Source organism: Cervus canadensis, chromosome 15 (genome assembly GCF_019320065.1).
Source record: "Cervus canadensis isolate Bull #8, Minnesota chromosome 15, ASM1932006v1, whole genome shotgun sequence".
Lineage (NCBI taxonomy): Eukaryota > Metazoa > Chordata > Mammalia > Artiodactyla > Cervidae > Cervus > Cervus canadensis.
This window is the reverse complement of record NC_057400.1, coordinates 53,502,396-53,523,088: the sequence shown is the minus strand read 5'-3', so window position 1 is coordinate 53,523,088 and position 20,693 is coordinate 53,502,396. Positions and strand designations below refer to the sequence as shown.

Sequence of the window (20,693 nt, the reverse complement as noted above, 5' to 3'; positions counted from 1 at the left end):
TATGGTCAAATTTCAAAGATTAAAAAATCACGATCTATCAAGTGGAAGAATGAAAATTGAAAATCTGCTTCTTCGCTGATGCCTGACTGGGTCTGAGTACTGCTGGTAATGGAACAGGGAAAGGGGGTGATTATGCACTGTCTGGAACATAATATCAGAAGTCCTACAAGTAAATGAAAGTCAAAGTGGTGGTGTATTTTATTTAGTTTTTATTAACAAATTTTTTCCCTATTTTTTGGCCAAGTTGTGGTATATGCAGGATCTTAGTTCCCCAACCAGAGATCGAATCTGTGCCCACTGCAGCGAAGCATGGTGTCTTAACTGCTGGATTGCCAAGGAAGTCCTGGTAATCGTGTATTTTAAATTGTGAAATTGTAATCAAAGTACTTAAGTATTCTATAGATTTTTTTTTGATCAAGTTCTTAGATAGTTATTTGTATAATTACTTGTTTGCCTTCCTTGTTAGACTGCAAGCTCCTTGAGGGCAAGGACCATATTTGTCTTCACCGCACCTCTGTTACCTCACACAATTGTTATTTCTTTTTTGTGATGAGAATATTTCAGATCTAGCCTTTTAGCAACTTCCAAATACATATATATTATATATATGTATATATATAATATAGTATTGTTAACTATAATCACAAAGCTATATGTTAGATCTCCAGGTCTCATTTACCTTCTAACTACAAGTTTGTACCCTTTGACCAATAGGTCTTCAATTCCCCCTGCTCTCCTCCCCCAAGGTACTTATTTTTTTTGCAAGCTGTTCCCTTCCCCTCTAAAGTTATTATCAGGACTCAGTTTCCCTCTTGGTGTAGTTATTACTATTATTTTGCTACCTGTTACACCTGTAACAGATGTGGATGAGGTTGGCCAACAGGTGTAGTCCAGCCTTGCAAGCCTATGGTGAATGTGTCACTACTCCATTTTCCTCCTTTCTTTCTCTTCTTCTCTCTGTAAAAGTCTTCCTGTCTCCTGCCCTTAGGTTTCTGTACAAGATCAGTAAATCTCTGGATTTCCAACTGAGCTACTGTATGGGGTAGTGGGGGATAAATTACTGACTCCAAACCACTTCCTAGATCCTTTGTGACCCTCGGTCAACTCACTTGATCCCTGGTCATTGACTGATGCCTGGAAAGGTAGGAAAAATTCTGAAAGCTAATAATAATAAAGAGTGAAAAATATGAGCTCTTGTCTACTTTAAAAAAAAAATTGGAGTATAATTGCTTTTACTATATTGTATTAGTTTATCTTGTACAACAAATTGAATCAGCTATATGTATACATATATCCCCTCTCTCTTGTGCCTCCCTTCCACCCCAACCCCCCCATCCCAAGGGCTCTACTTTTTTTCACCCCATTTATCTTTTCTTGGCAGCACCCTTATGTTGAGCTGATCTAATAATGGTCTATTCTCATCCTTCCTTTGACAGAGATCTTTTGCTCAATTTCCATTCTAGACTACTCCTGATTCTTTCCTCTAGGCTTCACCTAATCCCTGAGCCCAACAGGTACTAAGTAGAGTTCCCTTTGTGCAAAAGGCTCAAGGACAAGCTTTGCTATGTTCAAAGTCATTTTATTAGGCTTGGCATTAGTGTTAATTCTTAATATCCTGTTTGTCTCGCTGAGTCTTCATTTATTATGTAGAATACAATGTACCTACTAGGATCTCCTCAGAGACATGCCTGCTTCATTAGTAGAGAGAGATCAGTCAGAGATGTTTTTACCCACATGACTGCTGATGGGACCTTTGGTAGAACTTTCCCTAAACCAGGCCAGTCAGATCCTCTTCCCCATGAATGTGAAATGACCCCAGTGACCGCGAGTCACAATACACCTAGTGAGTTAGAAATGGAGACTTCTTATTGGGTAACTTTTAGCAGCAGCGATTGGCCACTCCTGAAACTCTGCCTAGCTCACTAATATTTTTGTGACCTGCTTTGTCAAGGCACTTTCAAGGCGGTCAAAAGTGCAAGTAAAAGATGTAGCTGCAAATAGAGAAACAGGTAATTGACTTAAGAACTTGATAGTGTGAATTGAAAGGAATGGGTAGATTGCAGAGATATAGAGATTGAAGAAGCGTTGCGATCTGGCCTAAGAACAGTGGTAAGTTGAAGACAGTGCTATTACTCCTCCGCTGGGGAAAGTTTTCAATCAATATTGGAGTGCCTGGTTGCTGGACAGATTGGGCTCTCTGGGATTCTTGAGCTTTTTAAGTAATGGTTCCTCTTTTTTCACAAGCAGCTGTGTGAAAGCCGACTGTTGAACTTCATAAGAAGAGTGTATGATACATATGCACTATTTAAATTGTCTCAGTCTAGCTCCCTTGTCACCAAAACCTTGTATTTATAAAAACAGGTGTCTGAGTACAGGGGAGCTATGAAACAGAAGGAAGCTAAATAGCTCACACTTTGTACCCATCATCAGTATAAGCTCTTATGAGTAGTGGAACCCAGATTGAAACCTACATTTCCTAAATTCTAAAGGTCCCTGCTTTTAACCCTCCAGAGGAAAAGGTGTGTGTGTGTCTGTGTGTGTGTGTGAGAATACTGGTTGTGTTAAACTCATCCAGGGATTCTGTGCTTGTAAAATGCCTGAATAATAAATTAAGGCAACAAAGGATTCCTTAGATCACAGGCTTCCTTTAGTCCTTTTTTTTTCTTTAAGAAAGTTTACCATCTTCTCATCATCAGACTGAGTGAAGAGTTATGGGAAAAGAAGGCGAGCTGGGGCTGTGGTCCCCGAAGACTCAGTGGCAGCCAAGCAGGGCTGGCGCGGCTAATCACTAGACCCGAGTCGACCCGTCTGCCGGCAGGCGGTCAGGCGAGGGTGGTTCGAGGTCCCCAGGGTGAAATGTGCGCGTACTGGCAACGCATGGCACGCGCAGGGAAGGAAGCGGAGATCCCAGGCCGAGGCGCCCACGTGCAGGGAGGGCGGAAGACGCCTCTACCGGGTACCGCGGGGTCAGGCAGGCAAGGCTGGATCTCTAGCTCCCGCCCGCTCGAGTGCCGCGCGGCTCCTCCCACTCTCTCCCGCCTCCACGCGGCCAGACCAACTGGCCTGGCGGGCGGGCGGGCGCGCGGGCGGGCGCGCGGGGCGGGGAGGGGCGGGGCGGGGCGGGGCCGCGGCCTGCGCGCAGGTGCAGCCCGGCGCCCGGCCCTCCCGTTCCGCCGCCGCCGCCGACGTGCGTGCCGCTCGGCGGAGGGGCCGGGCCTACGCTCTCTCCTCCTTCCTCCCCGCCTCCTGTTGCCGGCAGGACCCATCTCCCGCTGCCGCTGGGACCCCGTGTCATCGCGCGCCGCGAGCACGGTGAGGCCCTCAGGGAGCCTGCGGGCGCGCCCCCCGCCGCGTCTTCGCCCCTCCGACCCGCTGCTCGGAGGCCGGCGTCGGGCCAGGGCTGGGTGGCCGGCACGGGGCGAGGGCAGCCGGCGGCGTGGAGCGTGTGGATGAATGAGGCGTTGTTGGACTAGGCCGCGCCTCGCGAGAGCGGCCCACGCCTCACCCGGCACGTTCTGGGGAAAGCCTCCTTCCGAGGCGGGGATGGCCAGTGGCCCCGTCCAGAGGGGGAAGGTTTTTCGAAGGGCTCCGCTTTGGCTGGGCGGCCGGCCACCCCTCGGTAGGAGGCCAAGGGACTGGAGTCTCCTCTCATGTAACTGTGCTTCGGAGACCTGGGGTTTGGCTGGCAACTGGTGGGAGTTAAGATCCTAGAAGTGAGATTCCTTGGCCTCCGGGGTCAAGGATCAGAGGCTGGACTATCACTTTATGAGCGTGGCCTCAGCATGGCCCCCGGAGGTTCAGCTGGAGCCAGAAGATAGGGACAGTTTTAGTTCCCCGCTTATAAAACGTGAGGTTAGCAGTCCTCTTAAGTTCAGTTTGCAGTACTGAAGTGGGGTCAGTTCCGCGCGGAGAAGCTTGGAGCCAGATTGTCAGGGACCCAGAAAGTTTCGACCTTTAAACATAAAGGGTTAGTAGATCTGTTTAGGACTAGAAATAATCAAAGGGTAGATTCTGTCCTTAGCTTCCGGACGTAGACCTCCGGACGAGGTCTGAGGAGTCGTACCTACAGTGCCAAAGGTGGAAGAAACTTGTTGGAAAGACCTTGATTTTGGCGTGTGTTCTTTCATGTGAAACGTGGTCTTTCTGTGCGAAATGGGAAAGAGTAGGTTCCAGATTAAGGGGGAATGGTTTGGTGGAAGGTTGACTCCGTTGCTAGTGGTTCTAGAATGGATTTTCTTTGACACTGTTATCTGTGCTCCTGCTTCCAAATGCTTTCATTCATGTAACCACATGTCAGGTTAAGAAAGTGTTTTGTGAACAGTCTGGATGGAAGATTGGCAGCTTAAGTTTTATTTTTGATGTTTGGTTCCACATATTTTTATTTTACTTACATATTTTAAATTTAGTTTTGGTTGTGCTGGGCCTTCCTTCCTGCTCTGGATTTTCTCTAGTTGTGGAGCACTTGCTTCTCATTGCGGTGGCCTCTCTCCTTGCAGAGCAGGGGCTCTAGGCAGTAGTTGGGACACATGTGCTCAGTAGTTGCAATTCCTGGGCTCTACAGCTCAGGCTCAATATTTGTAGCTCACAGACTTAGTTGGGCCTCACCATGTGGAATCTTCCCAGATCAGGGATCGAACCTGTGTCTTCTGCATTGGCAGGCGGATTCTTTACCACCAAGCCACCAGGGAAGCCCTGGTGCCACATATTTTTAGATCAGTTTTTCCAATACTTCTCGGGGTGACTGCTTTGACAACTGTCTTAATCAAATCTGTTAACCAGTTTTCTGTTTATATTGTTGTTGAAAAATAAAGTGTGTCAGATTTGAATTAATATATACAGTACATTTTATTCTTTATTATTCAGTAATATATTTTGTGTGCTGAAATGTGTTTTTGGTCAATGGGGATAGTAAAATGTTTTGTTCATGTGTATGTTTGTTTTGACATTTCAGATGCCCCCCAAAAAGGGAGGTGATGGAATTAAACCACCCCCAATCATTGGAAGATTTGGAACCTCCTTGAAAATTGGTATTGTTGGATTACCAAATGTTGGGTAGGTGAATATTGGCCTTTTCACATTTTCCTTTTGTAAATATTTTGGTCCTGTGGTACAAAGGGGAACTCTGGAGGTAATTGAAATTTAAAATGAAGAGGCCAGGAAACTGGAATATTACTATGTTGCAAAACAAGGTTTTCATTTAGATGTATCTTATTTTTGGTTTTTTACACAGATTCTGTATTGAAACTTGAGTTAACTTACATTCTTTGTTTTGCTGAACTTAGAGGAAGAATCTGTGGGAGTTGAAACATCTAGTTGAGCCAGAACAGCACTAGTTTGCCTCAGACACTGTTGGGAGACACAGTATTGAATTTATGTGGAATTAGAGTAGTTTAAATTAGATTTTCTTGCTGGTTGGCTATATAGGATACCTAGGCTGGTTACCAGAGGCCATACAATAGAATACTTTAGGAAATAGTTTTAAAACCTGCATTATAAATTTGATTAGATTCTTGGGGAGATCAAGGATAAGATGACTGAATTTTTACTTGAAAAGAAGGTGATGAATTTGAACTTAATATTGGAAATTGTACGGTAAAAGGGTATCTGTTAAATCTGTTAAGTCGTTAAATCTGAAAGTTGTGGGAATAAAATTTTGAGTTTTGTAATGTTTAAAGTGAATCATTTATTGCGAGTGAGACAGTAATTAGGAAATATTTATGGGGATTTTTGTATAAATCTATGCACATGCAACTTGGATGTTCAAAGTCTATTTTTTCATTATTTGCCCTTCTATTTTAATACCTTTTACTAACCTTAAAATACAAAAATGTCTCAGAAATGATTAAGGTGTACTAAGGAGTATCAGATCTAATATGGATTTGTTAAGGTGACAGATGTTTTGGAATGTGAGTTAGGCTTAAGATTGGTAGGTGGGACAATCGTGTTCTTTCTTGTGTTCCTTGGGGCCCCTGTCATAGAGATTGCCTAGTGAATATAGCATGGTGTGACTAAGTAAGGCAGTTCTGAAATTCTTGTAATGTAAAACATGACAAGTGTGGCTGTCCTAATTTCAACTGGAGCTGGAGAGGTTTGCATTTTGAGGGGATTTCCTGCTGTGATATAGGCTGCTTGCAAAGTAAGACTAAATAGAGAGTGGGAATATAAGCAAAACAAATAATTAAGCAAAGTACTGTAAGGGTGCTGTCAATAAACTTGAAAGCAAGATATGATCATTATGTATGTTGTGAGCTTTATTACATTAGTAAGCAAGACAGTTTTTAGATGTTAGCATGCTTCTCTTATCCTGGAATCATTGCAGTCAGTGCAGCTTGATTTTAGTGGAAAGACTTTAAATGGGCTATCTTAAACTTTTTCCTTTTATTTTATTTTTGGCTACATTGCATGGCATGTGGGATCTTAGTTTGGTGACTAGGGATTGAACCCATAACCCGTGAAGTGGAAGCCCATAGAGTCTTAACCAACTGGACTGCCAGGAAGTCCTAAAATGATCCATCTTATAAAGTATTTCCTATATGAGTTTTTTAGCATAGAGCATAATGTCAATGTATATGAAAATAACCTAAAGTGTTTTATTAAATGTGTTATTTATGCTTTTAAATTAAAGACTCCTCCAGTTTTGTTGATGTATGTTTCATAAACAGTAAATTCACTCATTTTAATAATGCACAGTTTGATGAGTTTTGGCAATTGTGTTTGGCTATGAACACTCCTTTTTATAGAATGATCTTACATTGCCTAACTATCAGTTGGGGTTCTTCATAAGCAGCACAAATTCTGGTTGTTTTAAGCAAGAAAAAGACACTGGAAGAAAAGCATTGAAGAGCAAGCTGAATGGCCAGGCCTCAGTAAGGACAGGAACTTGGATAGCCTGGCAGAGCTGGGTCCACTTGGAGCCCAGCCATATGAACCTCTGGGTGTGGACCAGAGGTATGGACCTCTGGGTGTTTCTCATCACCTGCTACCTCTCCAGAGGAATGCAGGTTTCTGTGTAGGGAAATATGACTGAACATGTCTTCCTCTAGATAGGCTCACAAGAAATGGATTGGGGAGAGGGGACAGTAAAAAAACAAGAACCTGTAGTACAGAAACCGATGGAGGAGGGCATGGCCACCCACTCCAGTATTCTTGCCTGGAGAATTCCCATGGACAAAGGAGCCTGGTGGACTACAGTCCATGGGGTCGCAAAGACTTGGACACGACTGAGGGCCTAAGCACAGTACAGAAACCATCTGAAGAATCTCTTGGTTTTTAGAGAACTGGATGAATAAAAAGGTTTGCTTTTTAGTAGCCATAAGGCTGATTACCTAAAAATATAGAGGTAATATTTATAGCTAACAATAGCTGATACCTATTTGAACACTTACTTGCTATATACCTATCATTGGGCACATTATATGTATTATCTAATTTAATCCATGTTTGATGTCCCTACCTTCTTCCCATTATACTTTAAATTCCATGAAGGCAAGGATAGCCTTATTCTTGTTCATTGTTATTATTTCTAGCACTTAGATTGGTGTTTGGAACTTAGTGACAGTGAAAAACAAAGCTAGTCACACAGTTGTGTCCTACTCTCTGCAACCCCATGGACTGTAGCCTGCCAGGCTCCTCTGTCCATGGAGTTCTCCAGGCAGGAGTCTGGAGTAGATTGCCATTTCCTTCTCCAGAGGATCTTCCCGACCCAGGGATTGAACCTGGGTCTCCTGCGTTGCAGGCAGATTCTTTACTAACTGAGCTACTAGGGAAGCCCAGGAACTTAGTAGGCACTCAGTAATTATTTGTGAATGGGGTGGTTTTTCTGCCCTTGATGCTATGTGGAGGTTTAGTGATAAGGGGACATGTTTTGATGGCCACTTTTAATGAAGTGAAGTAGAAAGAATACTAAAACGAAAATTTGGAGATTTAATTTCCAGGTTTGTTCTGCTTTTTCTTACCTGAATGACCCTTTATAAATTAGCTCTTCTTGGGCAAGTATATTGTTGTAGGTATAAGGCTTGGAGGATGTTGGGGGACACCACTGATACTTTTTTTTTTAAGGTTTTTTGCTTGTTGGTTTATTTTGTTTTTAGGTTCACAGCAGCTTTGAGGGAAGGGCACAGAGACTTCCCTTATACCTCCTGCCCATATACATGCATGTCCTTCCCCTCTTATCAACATCCCACACCAGAGTGTACATTTGTTACCATTGATGAACCTTATTGACACATCACCCAATGTCCATAATTTACTGTAGGGTACGCTGTTGGTATTTTACCTTCTATGGATTTAGACAAATGTAAAAAGACCTTTGTCCACCATTATAGTATCACACAGAGTTGTTTCACTGCCCTAAAAATCCTCTGTGCTCTGCCTATTTATGAACCCTTCTCAACCACTAATCTTTTCACTATTTCCATACTTTGGTCTTTTTAGAATGAAATTGGAATCGTGCAGTATGTAGCCTTTTCAGATTGGCTTCTTTTACTTAGTAATGTGCATTTGTTTCTTCTATGTCTTTTCCTGACTTAAATAACTCATTTCTTTTTAGCGCTGAATAGTATTTCATTGTCTGGATGTACCATAGTTTTTTTAATCCATTCACTGACTTAAGGACATCTTGGTTGCTTCCAAATTTTGGCAGTTATGAATAAAACTACTTGTTATAAACATTCATCTGTAGGTTTTTGTGTAGACATTAATTTCTAGCTCATTTGGATAAATACCAAGGAATATGATTGCTGGATTGTATAGCAGGAGTATGTTTTTAGTTTTATAAGAAGCTTCTGAAGTGGCTGTATCATTTTATATTTTCACCAGCAATGAGAGCTCCTTTTTCTGCATATCCTTGCAGCATCTGGTGCTGTCAGTGTTCTGGATTTTGGCCATTCTAATAGGTGTAGTGGTATTCCATTATTGTTTTAATTTGCGTTTCCTTGATGACATTGTGAAGTATCTTTTCTTATACTTATTTGCCATCTGAATGTCTTCTATGGTGAGATGTGTGTCAAGGTCTTTGGCCCATTTTTTAATTAGTTTGTTTTCTTATAGCTGAGTTTTAAGAGTTCTTTGTATATTTTGGATAACTGTGCTTTATTGAACATGTGTTTTGCAAATATTTTCCTCCATTTCGTGGCTTGTCTTCTCATTCTCTTGATGTTGTGTTTGCAGAGCAGAAGTTTTTCATTTTAATGAAGTTACCTTTTTATTGGGCTTCCCAGATGGTGCAATGGTAAAGAATCTGCCTGCCAGTGAAGGAGGCACGTGTTCAATCTCTGGGTTGGGATGATCCCTTGGAGAAGGAAATGGCAACCCACTCCAACATTCTTGCCCAGGAAATCCCATTGATAAAGGAACCTGGCGAGCTATAGTCCATGGGGTTGCAAACCTAACTATTTCTTTCGTGGATCATGCCTTTGGTATTGTACTGAAAAGTCATTGCCATACCCTAAGTCATCTGAGTTTTTCCCTATCTTCTAGGAGATTTGGGCTTCCCTTGTGGCTCAGCTGGTAAAGAATCCGCCTGCAATGCGGGAGACCTGGGTTCGATCCCTCGGTTGGGAAGATCCCCTGGAGAAGGGAAAGGCTACCCACTCCAGTATTCTGGCCTGGAAAATTCCATGGACTATACAGTCTATGGGGTCGCAAAGAATCGGAAGCGACTGAGTGACTTCACTTCTAGGAGGTTTTTAGTTTTGCATTTACATTTAGGTCTGTGATCCATTTGAGTTAATTTTTGTAAATGGTGGTTGTAATGTCTGTATCTAGATTCTTTTTTTTGGCATATGGATGTCCAGTTGTTCCAGCACCATTTGTTGAAAAGACTGTCCTTGCTCCATTATATTGTCTTTGCTTGAGAAACTACAATTTGATATTCCGTCATGGGGCAGCTCTTCTTGATGCTGTCACTGCATGAGATGTGGTTGGTTTCAGTTGCAGGTGTCAGAAAACCCCCCCAAAACTACGGCCTAAACAGAAATTTCTTTTTTATGTAAAAGTAAATTTAGCAGTCATGGGTTGGTATACTGACTTCGCTTTATGAAGTCTTAGAAACCCCAGCTCCTTGCACTTTGCACCTTGGCAATCCTCAGGGAGTGGCCTTTCAGTCTCATCCTCCGAAGTGCTGTGAATTCCAGACAGCTGGTTATCCAGAGGCTCAAAGGGCCAAACGACTTGCCCTGCAGTCTGTTATGGATTTTTTTTCCTGTAAGCTGCCACACCGTACTCTCCTTTGTCCAGATTTAGTCATAAGAATTTTTCAGGGAATGCTAGGAAGTGTAGTCTTTTATTTTGATGGACAGATGATCAGTTAAAAAATCTGTTACTGTGAAAGGAGGAGAGAATGAAAATTGGGGGACCAGTATACACTCTGTTCCAGCACTCACAGCTGCCTTAGGGGACTATTTGTCTTGCTTAGTTGATACTTCTGGGAATGTCCTTTGGTTGTTCCTACGACTTGCTCTCTTCCAATTCGCCAGAGACCAACCACAGAGTCTTTCAAAGCTATGTACTGTTATTGAGGAAAACACTGTAGGAAATGCTTTAAAAAAAATTGCAGGATAATTATGTTCAGTGTTTTAGTTATCTAGTTTTATGTAACAAACCATTCCAAAAGCTTGTGGTTTAAGATAATAACTATTTATTATTTCTCCTGGTTCTGTAGCTTAGTTGGGCGAGTTTGCTACTGGTCTCACTTCAGATCCTATATGTGCCTGCGTTCAGCTAGTGGCCAGTCAGGACTGGAGGGTTCAAGTGGCCATACCTGCAGGACTGGGGCCTTATCAGGATTGGCTGGAAGTCTGGGTCATTTCTGCCTTCCTTTTCTTGGCTTCTTTCTCTCCAGGTTATCTCCAAACTTTTTTATAGCATGGTGGCTAGCTCCCAAGAGGGAGAAGATGTGACGGTGGTACCACGTGCTTCCACCTATTTCTTCTAGTTAAAAGAAGTCATGACACCAACCCAGAGACAAGGAGGGAAGGGAAACAGACCAGTTTCTTGGTGGGAGGAGGGGCAAAGAATGTGTGGCCATCTTTAATCTGCTGCATTCTGTTATTTCTCCAGTATAGTTTTGTATGACACCCATTTGTTTCCTGGAGAGGTCTTTCTGGCTGATTCTTAGCTGCTGCTTCTTATTGAAGAAGCTCCATTCCTTTTTTAAAAAATATATTTTGTTTCTTGTTTCTTTATTGGCTGCTCTGGGTCTTGGTTGCTGTGCATGGGCTTTCCCTAGTTGCGGCCAGCTGGGGCTACTCTAGCTGCAGTGTGGGGGCTTCTCTTTGCAGTGGTTTCTCTTGTTGCGAGCATGGGCTCTAAGGCACGTGGCCTTCAGTAGTTGCAGTGAGCGGGTTCAGTCGATGTGGCGCGCCGGCTTATTAGTTGCCCCAAGGCATGTGGGATCTTCTCACACCAGGGATTGAACCAGTGTCCCCTGCATTGCAACGCAGATTCTTAACCACAGGACCACAAGGGAAGCCTGAGGCTCTATTCTTGATTGCTTCAAGAAGCTCACTGGCAGAAGATTATTCTCTCAGTGTTCAATTTATAACTCGCTCTTTATGCATATAGTTATTTTTCATGCTGGCCAGATTTTTTTCCAGTATTTGATTATTAAAAATTTCATATACAGAAAAGCCACTAACTTCATACAGAGTAGTGTTTTATTATATATGCATTATATATAAGAAGTAACCAATTATGTGTATTCTATCCTTGGAATAGATTATATTTTTCTTTTATAGTTATAAATTCTTTAACAGCATCTTCCACTTATGACTTAATTGTTTTTGCAGATTGCTTGCATGAACTAGTTTGAAACTAATTTGGAAATGAAGGTACAGGGAAATCACAAATTGTGTACTTTAACTTTTTTTTTAGGTCATTTAAGGTCTTTTAAAAATGTTTGGTTTTGACAGACTATAGCAAAGTGCAGTAGTGATCTGAAAGCTGGTACTCATGTCTTGTCTTTAAGTTCTCTGCCCCGTTTGGCCCTATTTGTAACTCTCTACCTTTCTTACCCTTCTGCAGTCTTTTGTGGTTGCTACACTTCCTCTGTTTGCTCTCTTAGTAGATTTCTGTCCTTGGCTGTCTTCTCTCTTATCCTTTCTCCCTGGTTAGTCTCATCCTCTCCTGATATTAATCATCTGTTGGCTTCTCTTTTCTATAGTCTTGCTGTTATATTCCTTGTCTTGTGTAGTAATAACTGCTTTCCGCCCAGATACTTGAGAGATTTATCTTTGCATCCTTTCTCCTCAGCTGTATTTTTCTGTAGGGTATCAAACCTGGTACCCAAGTCTCTCTCTGATCTGTTTTTTTCACATCTTCATTGCCACTCATTTCTTACTTGAATTATTCCAGAGGCTTCTTAAGTGGGCTTTTTGTCAGAGCATTATCTATAGTGAATCTTTTGTTTTGCCCAAGTGATTTTTTTGTTTTTGTTTTTTATGTTAAGGTATAACATATACAATAAAATGTGAAAACTTTAAATGTACATATCAGATTTTTACGTTTTAATTCACCCATGTAACCAGTACCCACATCAAGATCTAGAACAAATCCAGTGCCACGGAAGACTTGCTTGTACCCCTTCTCAGTCAGTACTGCCTTTCCTAGGATAACCACATTCCAGCTTATATCACCACATTGGTTAATGTGCCTGATACAGATGGAATCACACATTATGCACTCCTACACCTTTTTTAAGTCAACATTATGCCTGAGAAAATGTAAGATATTTACCCATGTTGCTGTGATGGGTACTTGGGTTGTTCTCAGTTTTTGCCTATTATGAATTGAGGTGATTTGACCTTTCATCTATATATGTCTTTTGGTGGGTAGATCTAAAAACTCGTTTCTGTTGGGAGAATGGATGCACTTACCCACTTACCCTGCCTCTTCTCCAAACTTCCCACCCCTATTAGTTAAATTGCTTTAGGTAGGTATTGCCACATAGTTTTCCAAATTATTTATTATTATTCTAATTTATAGTGCTGGTATTGTAAAATTTCTAATTGTTCTGCATCCTACTGCCACTTGGTATTATCATTCTTTTTCATTTTGGTCATACTTCAGTGTAGTATCTCCCGATTGTTTTGCATCTCTCTGATAGCTAATGATTTTGAGCATCTTTTAAAATGTTTTTGGTCATCTTCTGTGAAGGATTTTTTTTTCTTTTTTTTTTTTAGTAATGATTAGGTGTTGTTTATTTTGGATATGGATTCCTTGTTGGGTATGTATTAGAACTACCTCTTCCCAGTCTGTGTGACACTGCTTAAGGTTAAATAAAAATTGTTTTTTCAAGAAGTTTCACAATTTAAAAATTTTACGCTTGCAAAACCAGTTTAAAAAAAATTCCGATACGAGGTCTGTTTACATCCCCCAACTGTTAACACGGTATGGTTATAAAAATTAGGAGATCAGCATTGATTTACCGGTTTTCTTTTTTTTTTTTTTTTCCGGTTTTCTTACTGACATTCATTGTCTGGTCCAGGACCTACTTCAGGGTTATATACATGTTGCGTTTAACCGTTGCTATGTCCTTAGTTTCCTTTAATCTGAAGCAGTTTCTCACTTTGTTTCTTTATGTCCTTGACACTTTCGGGGAGTGGTGGCCATTTACCTCAGGCCCTTAAACCTTGAGGTTTATCTAATATTTCCTTGTGGTAAAATTCATACTTTTGGATGCAGAAGTGAGATATGCTTCTAAGTACGTTACATCAGGAAGCATACAGTGTTGGTTTGTCCTGATACCAGTGATGTTAATTAACTTTGATCAGTTATCTAAGGAGATGTCTGACAGATTTCTTCACTGAAAGGTTTTCTCTATTTCCCATTACAATTAATAAATACATGTTGTAGGAAGATACTTTGAAGTTACGTAAATATTGTGTTTCTCATACTTTTGCCTCCCAGTTATGGCATGTATTAATGATTCTTGTTTGAAATAGTTATTGTGGTGTTTACCAAATGGTGATTTAAAAATTTCTATTGTTCCTTCTAGATTTATATACTTATAGAAGGAACAGTGGAAATTCTGTTGTATAGAATTCTGTTGTAAAGAAGAACCTCCCCTTCTTCTATTACTTATAATTTGTTTGTATCAGGATCAGTTTTTACTTTGTTGGTTGTACTGGGTTACTGTTGTTATATGCTGTGTCACTCAAACTGCCCATATATGGCCATCGGGAGCCTTACTGTTCACAAGTATACCTTTTGATGTGTCCTCTATTTTTTTAGTATTTTCTACTTTCTGGCTCCACATTGTGTTCTAGGCTTATTCGTACTTTCTCTGCTCCAGCTTTGGAATAAAAAATTTATGTGTGACATATGTTTTCATTGCTCTTGAGTGTGTACTTAAGAGTGGAATTTCTAGGTTGTATGTGACTATGTATTTAACTATTTGAGGAGCTGCCAAACTGTTTTCCAAAGCGAGCATGTAATTCTGTATTCCTATCAGCAATGTATGTAGGGTCTACTTTCTTCACATTCTCACCAATGCTTGTTATTACCTTTATAAAGCATTTTTAAAATTAAGGTATAGTTGATTTACAATATTATCTTAATTTGAGGCGTGTGACATAGTGATTCAAAATTTTTGTAGATTATACTTCATTTATAGTTATTATAAAATACTGGCTGTATCCCTTGTGCTGAATACTGTATCCTCATAGCTTATTTTATATGTAGTCGTTTGTGTATACCTTACTCCCCTACCTTGTCTTGCTGCTACCCACTTTCCCTATCCCCACTGATAACCACTGTCTTCATTTCAGTTTCATTTTACTTCAGATATTTATACAATTGTTCTTTCTGATAGTTTTCATATTTTTTGCATTCCTCATTATCTTCATCTGTGAGTTTGTTTCTTTTTTGTTACATTCATTGGTTTGGCCATTATTTCTTCAAATGCTTTTTTCTCCCCTTCTCCTTTCTTCTCCTTCTGTGATTCTTATCATATGTGAGTTAATCCTCTAGTCAGTACTCTCCTGAAGCTGTGGTTGTTTTTTGTCCAGTTCCCCCCTGCTTCTTCTGATGGTCTCTGTTGCTCTGTCTTCGTCTTCACTGATCTTTTCTGCAGTGTCTGTTGTGCAGTTCGTCACATCCAGTGTGCATCATTTCAATTTCATTTTTTTCAGACGTTGTATTTTTTATACCATAGTCCTGCCTGGGTGGTTTTTAATTTAATTCCTCATTGTCTTCATATTTACCTTTATATCCTTCAGAAAAACTAAAAAATATCTATAACATTTATCTTAAGGTCCTCATCTGCTAATACCATCATCTCTATCATTACTGGGTTTGTTTATGTTTGTTGACTTTTATCCTGATTTTGATGTTTTATTTTCCTGCTTCTTTGCATTCCTCTTACTTTTTATTGGATTCTAGATGCTGGATTTTATGTTGCATGCTGCAAGTTATAGTATTCCTTTAGTGAGTGTTGGACTTTGTTCTCACATTTAGTTTTTGATTGTTTTGAGACTTTTTATTATATTTTCTTAAGATAGGTTCATAATATTTTTTTGCTTTGGTGCTACTTTAGCTCTTAAACTAAGATGTGGCTTTGAGGACTCTACCCAAGTTCCCTTACATTATATCTCTGTCTGTTCCAGCTGGTAGGGATGTGAACTTTTCTGAGCTCTGTGTGACCTTGAGAATTGTTCACTGTGCTGCTCCTGGGTATTTTTTCCCCTGGCCTGTGGACACTGACCTTACTGATGTACAATGTTACTCAGCCTTATTCTTGAAGATACCTTCTGCTGATCCCCAGAGCCCTCTCTCTGTGCAGCCGCTTCCTTTCTAGTCCACGTCCTATAAGTTCTGGCTGCTTTGGCCTTCTCAAAACCCTCATCTCAGTCTCTTTAACTTGGCATGACTGCCAGGCTCCTTTGGTTCCTCCCGCCTGTGCTGTGGCTTTGAAACCACCTTTAGGCAGTAAGCAAGGGCAGTTTCAGAGCTTAGTTCATTTGTTGTTCTTGCAGGGGACACAGTCCTGTGCTGTATATTGTCCACTGTTTGAAAACTGTTATTTCATGTATTTTGTCTGATTTCCTAGGAAATCATTGATTGTGGCAGGAGAGCACACATGAGTAGAAGGGGAAGCAAAATTCCCCAAGTTAAATGAGCTTAACTCATTTTATTTCTGTCAGTATTCCAGGGTACCTGCTCTTCTATGGAAATTTGTGACTGGGAATTATTTGCTTTCTTTTTTAATATGTTTAGAATAATCTTTTGGACAACAGATCTGCTCTCCTACTTACTTTTTCCTGTTATCAACAGTAATTGTATGCCTTAAAAGTACTTCGTAATCTACTTGCTTTTAAGTCTTTTAATTTTCATAGGTTCTTTTTCAGAATTCTGGTCATTGTTGCTGTATCTTCACATAATTCAGATAGATTATTTTTCTTATTTATTTACTATTAATTATAGATTTTATTTGGATTTCACCAGTTTTCCCACTCATGTCCTTTTTCTTTACCAGTATAGATCTTTTAAAGGTCACACAAATTTTTATTTACTTTTGAAAAGTGTCAATCAGGTATTTTGTATAATGACCCTCCATTCCATTTTAATGTTTTCTCATGCTGTGAACTTTTTCATTGTTCATTTATTCGTCAGTAGACATTAGGGTTCCTTCCACCTTTTGGTTATTGTGAATAATGCTGCAGTGAACATGAGTCTGTAAATATCACTTTAGATCCTGCTTATAATTATTCTGGGTAAATACCCTGAAGTGAAGTTGTTGGGTCACATGGTAATTTTATTTTTAATTTTTTTGAGGAATCTGTATACTGGTTTCCATAGCAGTTGCACCATTTTACATTCTACCAGGATTGTACCAGTTTCTCTATATCTCGGCCAACACTTATTGTTTTCTGTTTTTTTTTTATTTGGCTGCACTGGGGCTTTGTTGGTACTCTTGGGCTTTCTCTAGTTGCAGCGAGCTGAGGCTGCTCTTCAGTTGTGCGTGGGCTTCTCTTGTGGTACAGAATGGGCTCTGGGGTGCTGGGCATCAGTGGCTGTGGCACGTGGCCTTCGTTGCCTCACGGCGTGTGGAGCCTTCTACCAGAGGTCAAGCTTGTATCCCCTGCATTGACAGGTGGATTCCTAACCAGTGGACTGCCGGGGAAGTCTTATTTTCTGGTTTTTTTGGATAGTGACCATTTGGTTGGGTGGGTGTGAGGTGATGCCTCATTGTGGTTTTGATTTGCATTTTCCTGATGATAGGTGATGTTGAGCATCTTTTCACATGTTTCTTGGCCATTTGTTTATCTTCTTTTGGAGAAGTGTCTGTTGAGGTCCTTTGCTTCGATGTAGTCTCATTTCTTTTTTCCTAATTGTGCTTTTGTTGCCTGTCCTTTTGGTGTCGTATCTCAGAAATAATTGCCAAATGCAAGGCCATAAAGCTTTTTCTGTACATTTCCTTCTGTAAGTTTCAGTTTTAGGCTTTAGGTCTGTAATCCATTTTGAGTTAATTTTTGTATATAGTGTAAGGTAAGGGTCTTCATTCCTTTGCATATGGCTATCTAGTTTTCTCAGCATCATTTATTGAAGAGACTGTCTTTTCCCCATTCTATGGTCTTGATACCCTTGTTTAAAGGTTATTTGACTGTATATGGAAGGCTGTATATCTGGGTTCTCTATTCTATTCCACTAGTGTATGTGTCTGTCTTTATGCCAGTTCCACACTATTTGGATTACTAGTTTTATATTTTGATATCAGGAATCATGCTATGCACTTTTGGGAAGAACACTATGGAGGTGAAGTGCTTGTCTCATTGTGTCATGTTGAGGGCCTGTGTAACAGCAGCATGATTTATTATTGGTGATATTTTACTAACCATGTATACACACATTGGTATTTATTTCTTTCATTTTTATTTCTGTATCTAGTAGGTAGATACTTTTTAACAGTTTAGTTATATCTAAATTAAAAACATTTCAAAAAGAACATTCTACGTTTTTCCATGTTTTTGGATGTGTGTTTTATAAATAGTTAATTCAGAATAATGGTGGAGTTTACATTGGTGTCCTAACTTCCCTATACATAATATAATCTTGTAAAGATTTTAGATTAAACATATTCAGTCAGATTTACCTATTACAGTAAAATATATAGCTTCAGAAATAAAATCGATTTTAACTGGAGGAAGCATGCATTAAGTCTAGTTACTCTTTCTTATGAAAAAAGAAATAATATTTCATTTCATTGCAGAAGTAATGTTTATGTAAACCTCTTGCATTAGAGAGAAATCCCTACAGTTTTGAATCTTTCCTATACCTTCAAGTTTCAATAATAACCTTAAGGGATCTGAATGTGTATGTGTGTGTGTGTGTGTGTGTGTGTGTAAAATCATTTCACCAAAAAGTCTTATAGGCTTTACCACTCCAATTTAAGTCAAAACTTTAAAATTCTATGCTTTTGCAAGGCTTTTCTTTAGTAGATTTGAATTGATCAAAATGTCTTAGCTTTTCACCAAAGCCTGTACTAATAATCCTTAGAAAATTTCTTTTTCCTTTTTTGTACTTAGAAAGCTATTGGAAAATATAGATGACTTGGGCTTTGTGAAATTTAAAATCCTGGCCAAGAGGAGGTGATCTGTGAAAATGGAGTTGTCTTCCAAGTTTAGTTGATGCATGTTAGAATTCTTTTGGCCTAAGAGATGCTGGGACTTTCTTTTCTACGTTTTTGCTATATAATGTCTTAATTTTAAGTTTATTTCTTTATTATGAAACATACTTTTTTCCAGGTAGGCAGTCAAAATGCAATAGTTAATAAACCAATAAATTAGAAAATAACTCCATGAACTCCCTATGGCCTTTTTATACTGCAATTACTGAGCCTTTGGTAATAGCAACAAGCAGGTTTTTTATCTACAGTATCCAGAAATACAGCTGCATTTTTTTTTGTCTCCCAAGAAAGGCACAAATGTCTTAAAAGTGGATTAATTAATATATTTAAGTTTTGCTTAAAATATTTTTATTGTACCCTTATTTTGTTGTATTTTTATTGCAGGTATACAGTATTTCAGTTACCTTTTGTTTATTTTTTATTTTTTGGCTGCACCACATAGCTTGCAGGATCTTAGTTCCCTGCCCAGGGATCAAATCCATACCCTCAGTAGTGAAAGTGCAGAGTTCTAACTACAGGGCCTCCAGGGAATTCCCTTTAGTTACTTTTTTGATAAATATGAGCTTGTAGATTGTTCTAGTAACCTATACTGGATCTGGAAAGAGGCCTGGTAGTGCATGCCTTTAAATTCCCAGCTGAGTCTGTTATTATAGGCACTCAGATTTGACCAATGATGCTCTTTAGTAACCAGTAATGATTTAAATGGCTGTTTTGGGAAACTTCTGTACTTTAATCCAAAATATTTAGTTTGAATGGGATATAAGAGCTGTATTTTAAAGACCGATGGGCAGGTACAAGTTAATATATCATTGCCAAATTGTGCTTCTCATCAGTAGTATTTTGGTGAGTCTCCCTGTTGCCTTTTGTTCATTACTCTTTTACAAGGGTCTCAGAGGTTAAAAAAAAGTGATTCTCTGGTTTAAAAGTTCAATCATATGAACTAACTGTAACAAGTATAAACTGCCGATGAGTATAGGGTTAGATCTCATCTAATAGACATTTTTACCTTAAAGAAGTGTTTGGAAAAGAGAGAATAGTAATACAAGTTGGCATTCTCTAAGTGTGTGTTATTTATTATTAATAGCTCTTTTCTTGATTAAAGTTGTACTTTGGAAAAAAGTTGCATTTTTACTTTCATAATCCACAGATCACAGTTCTAGACTACCAGTAATCCTTATGCATTAACAATTAGAAGGGAGTCTAAGCTCCAAACTTTTATTTCCCACTAGGCAGTTAGCATCTGTTTCCCAGTTCAGAATGCTTTGGAAGTAATTGACCTAACTAAATACATACCTCTCTACATTTATGCCAGAGGAGATTATACTAGATACAGGTGAAATGATACTGGTGTTCCAGCAACTTTAGAAATGAAATATATAGGCTTTGTAGTATGCTGTGAAACTAGTTATTTATAACAAAGATTTTTTGGGGAAATGCTTTTCACATTCCAAATAGACTGAGATAGGAGCATAATCTAATTGTAAATCATGAGCTACACCGTTGTAAATTTAATTCATTTCTGTTAGTGAAAATGCATCCCCCTCTTTCCGCAGATTGTTTTTATAACCCTCATGGATTTTATTTGACCATTAAAATTAGAGTAGGATAAATTTTTCTGTGTTAGCCTAAAAATTGAAGTTGTTTTTATTCCTTTTAGGAAATCTACCTTCTTCAATGTACTAACCAATAGTCAAGCTTCAGCAGAAAACTTCCCATTCTGCACTATTGATCCAAATGAGAGCAGAGTACCTGTGCCTGATGAAAGATTTGACTTTCTTTGCCAGTACCACAAACCAGCAAGGTAAGAAAAATCTTTATGCCATTGTTCGTGTGGTAGCCCTGTATAGATTAAGTACGTGTATGTTAGTGATGTATTTAAAATCATGTGTTTTAATTTTTTTTCAAAATTAATTCAGAATTGTTATTTTGTGAGTGCTTTGTCACTCAGTGGTGTCTGACTCTTTGCAGCCCCATGAACTGTATGTAGCCTGCCAAGCTCCTCTGTCCGTGGGATTCTCCGGGCAAGAACACTGGAGTGGGTTGCCCTTATTTGGGGTGATTATTAAAGTAA

General features: G+C 39.5%; 1 protein-coding gene across 1 annotated transcript in view; it reads left to right on the top strand.

The window, feature by feature from the left end:
- Positions 1 to 3,134: 3,134 nt before the first annotated feature.
- Positions 3,135 to 20,693, top strand: part of OLA1 (Obg like ATPase 1) — a 157,629-nt gene continuing 140,070 nt past the window's right edge. Inside the window, exons 1-3 of the mRNA XM_043487708.1 lie at positions 3,135 to 3,312; positions 4,952 to 5,052; positions 20,280 to 20,423. Of these exons, the coding sequence (XP_043343643.1) occupies positions 4,952 to 5,052; positions 20,280 to 20,423 (245 nt within the window). The 5' untranslated portion in view covers positions 3,135 to 3,312. The remainder of the gene's footprint in view (positions 3,313 to 4,951; positions 5,053 to 20,279; positions 20,424 to 20,693) is intronic.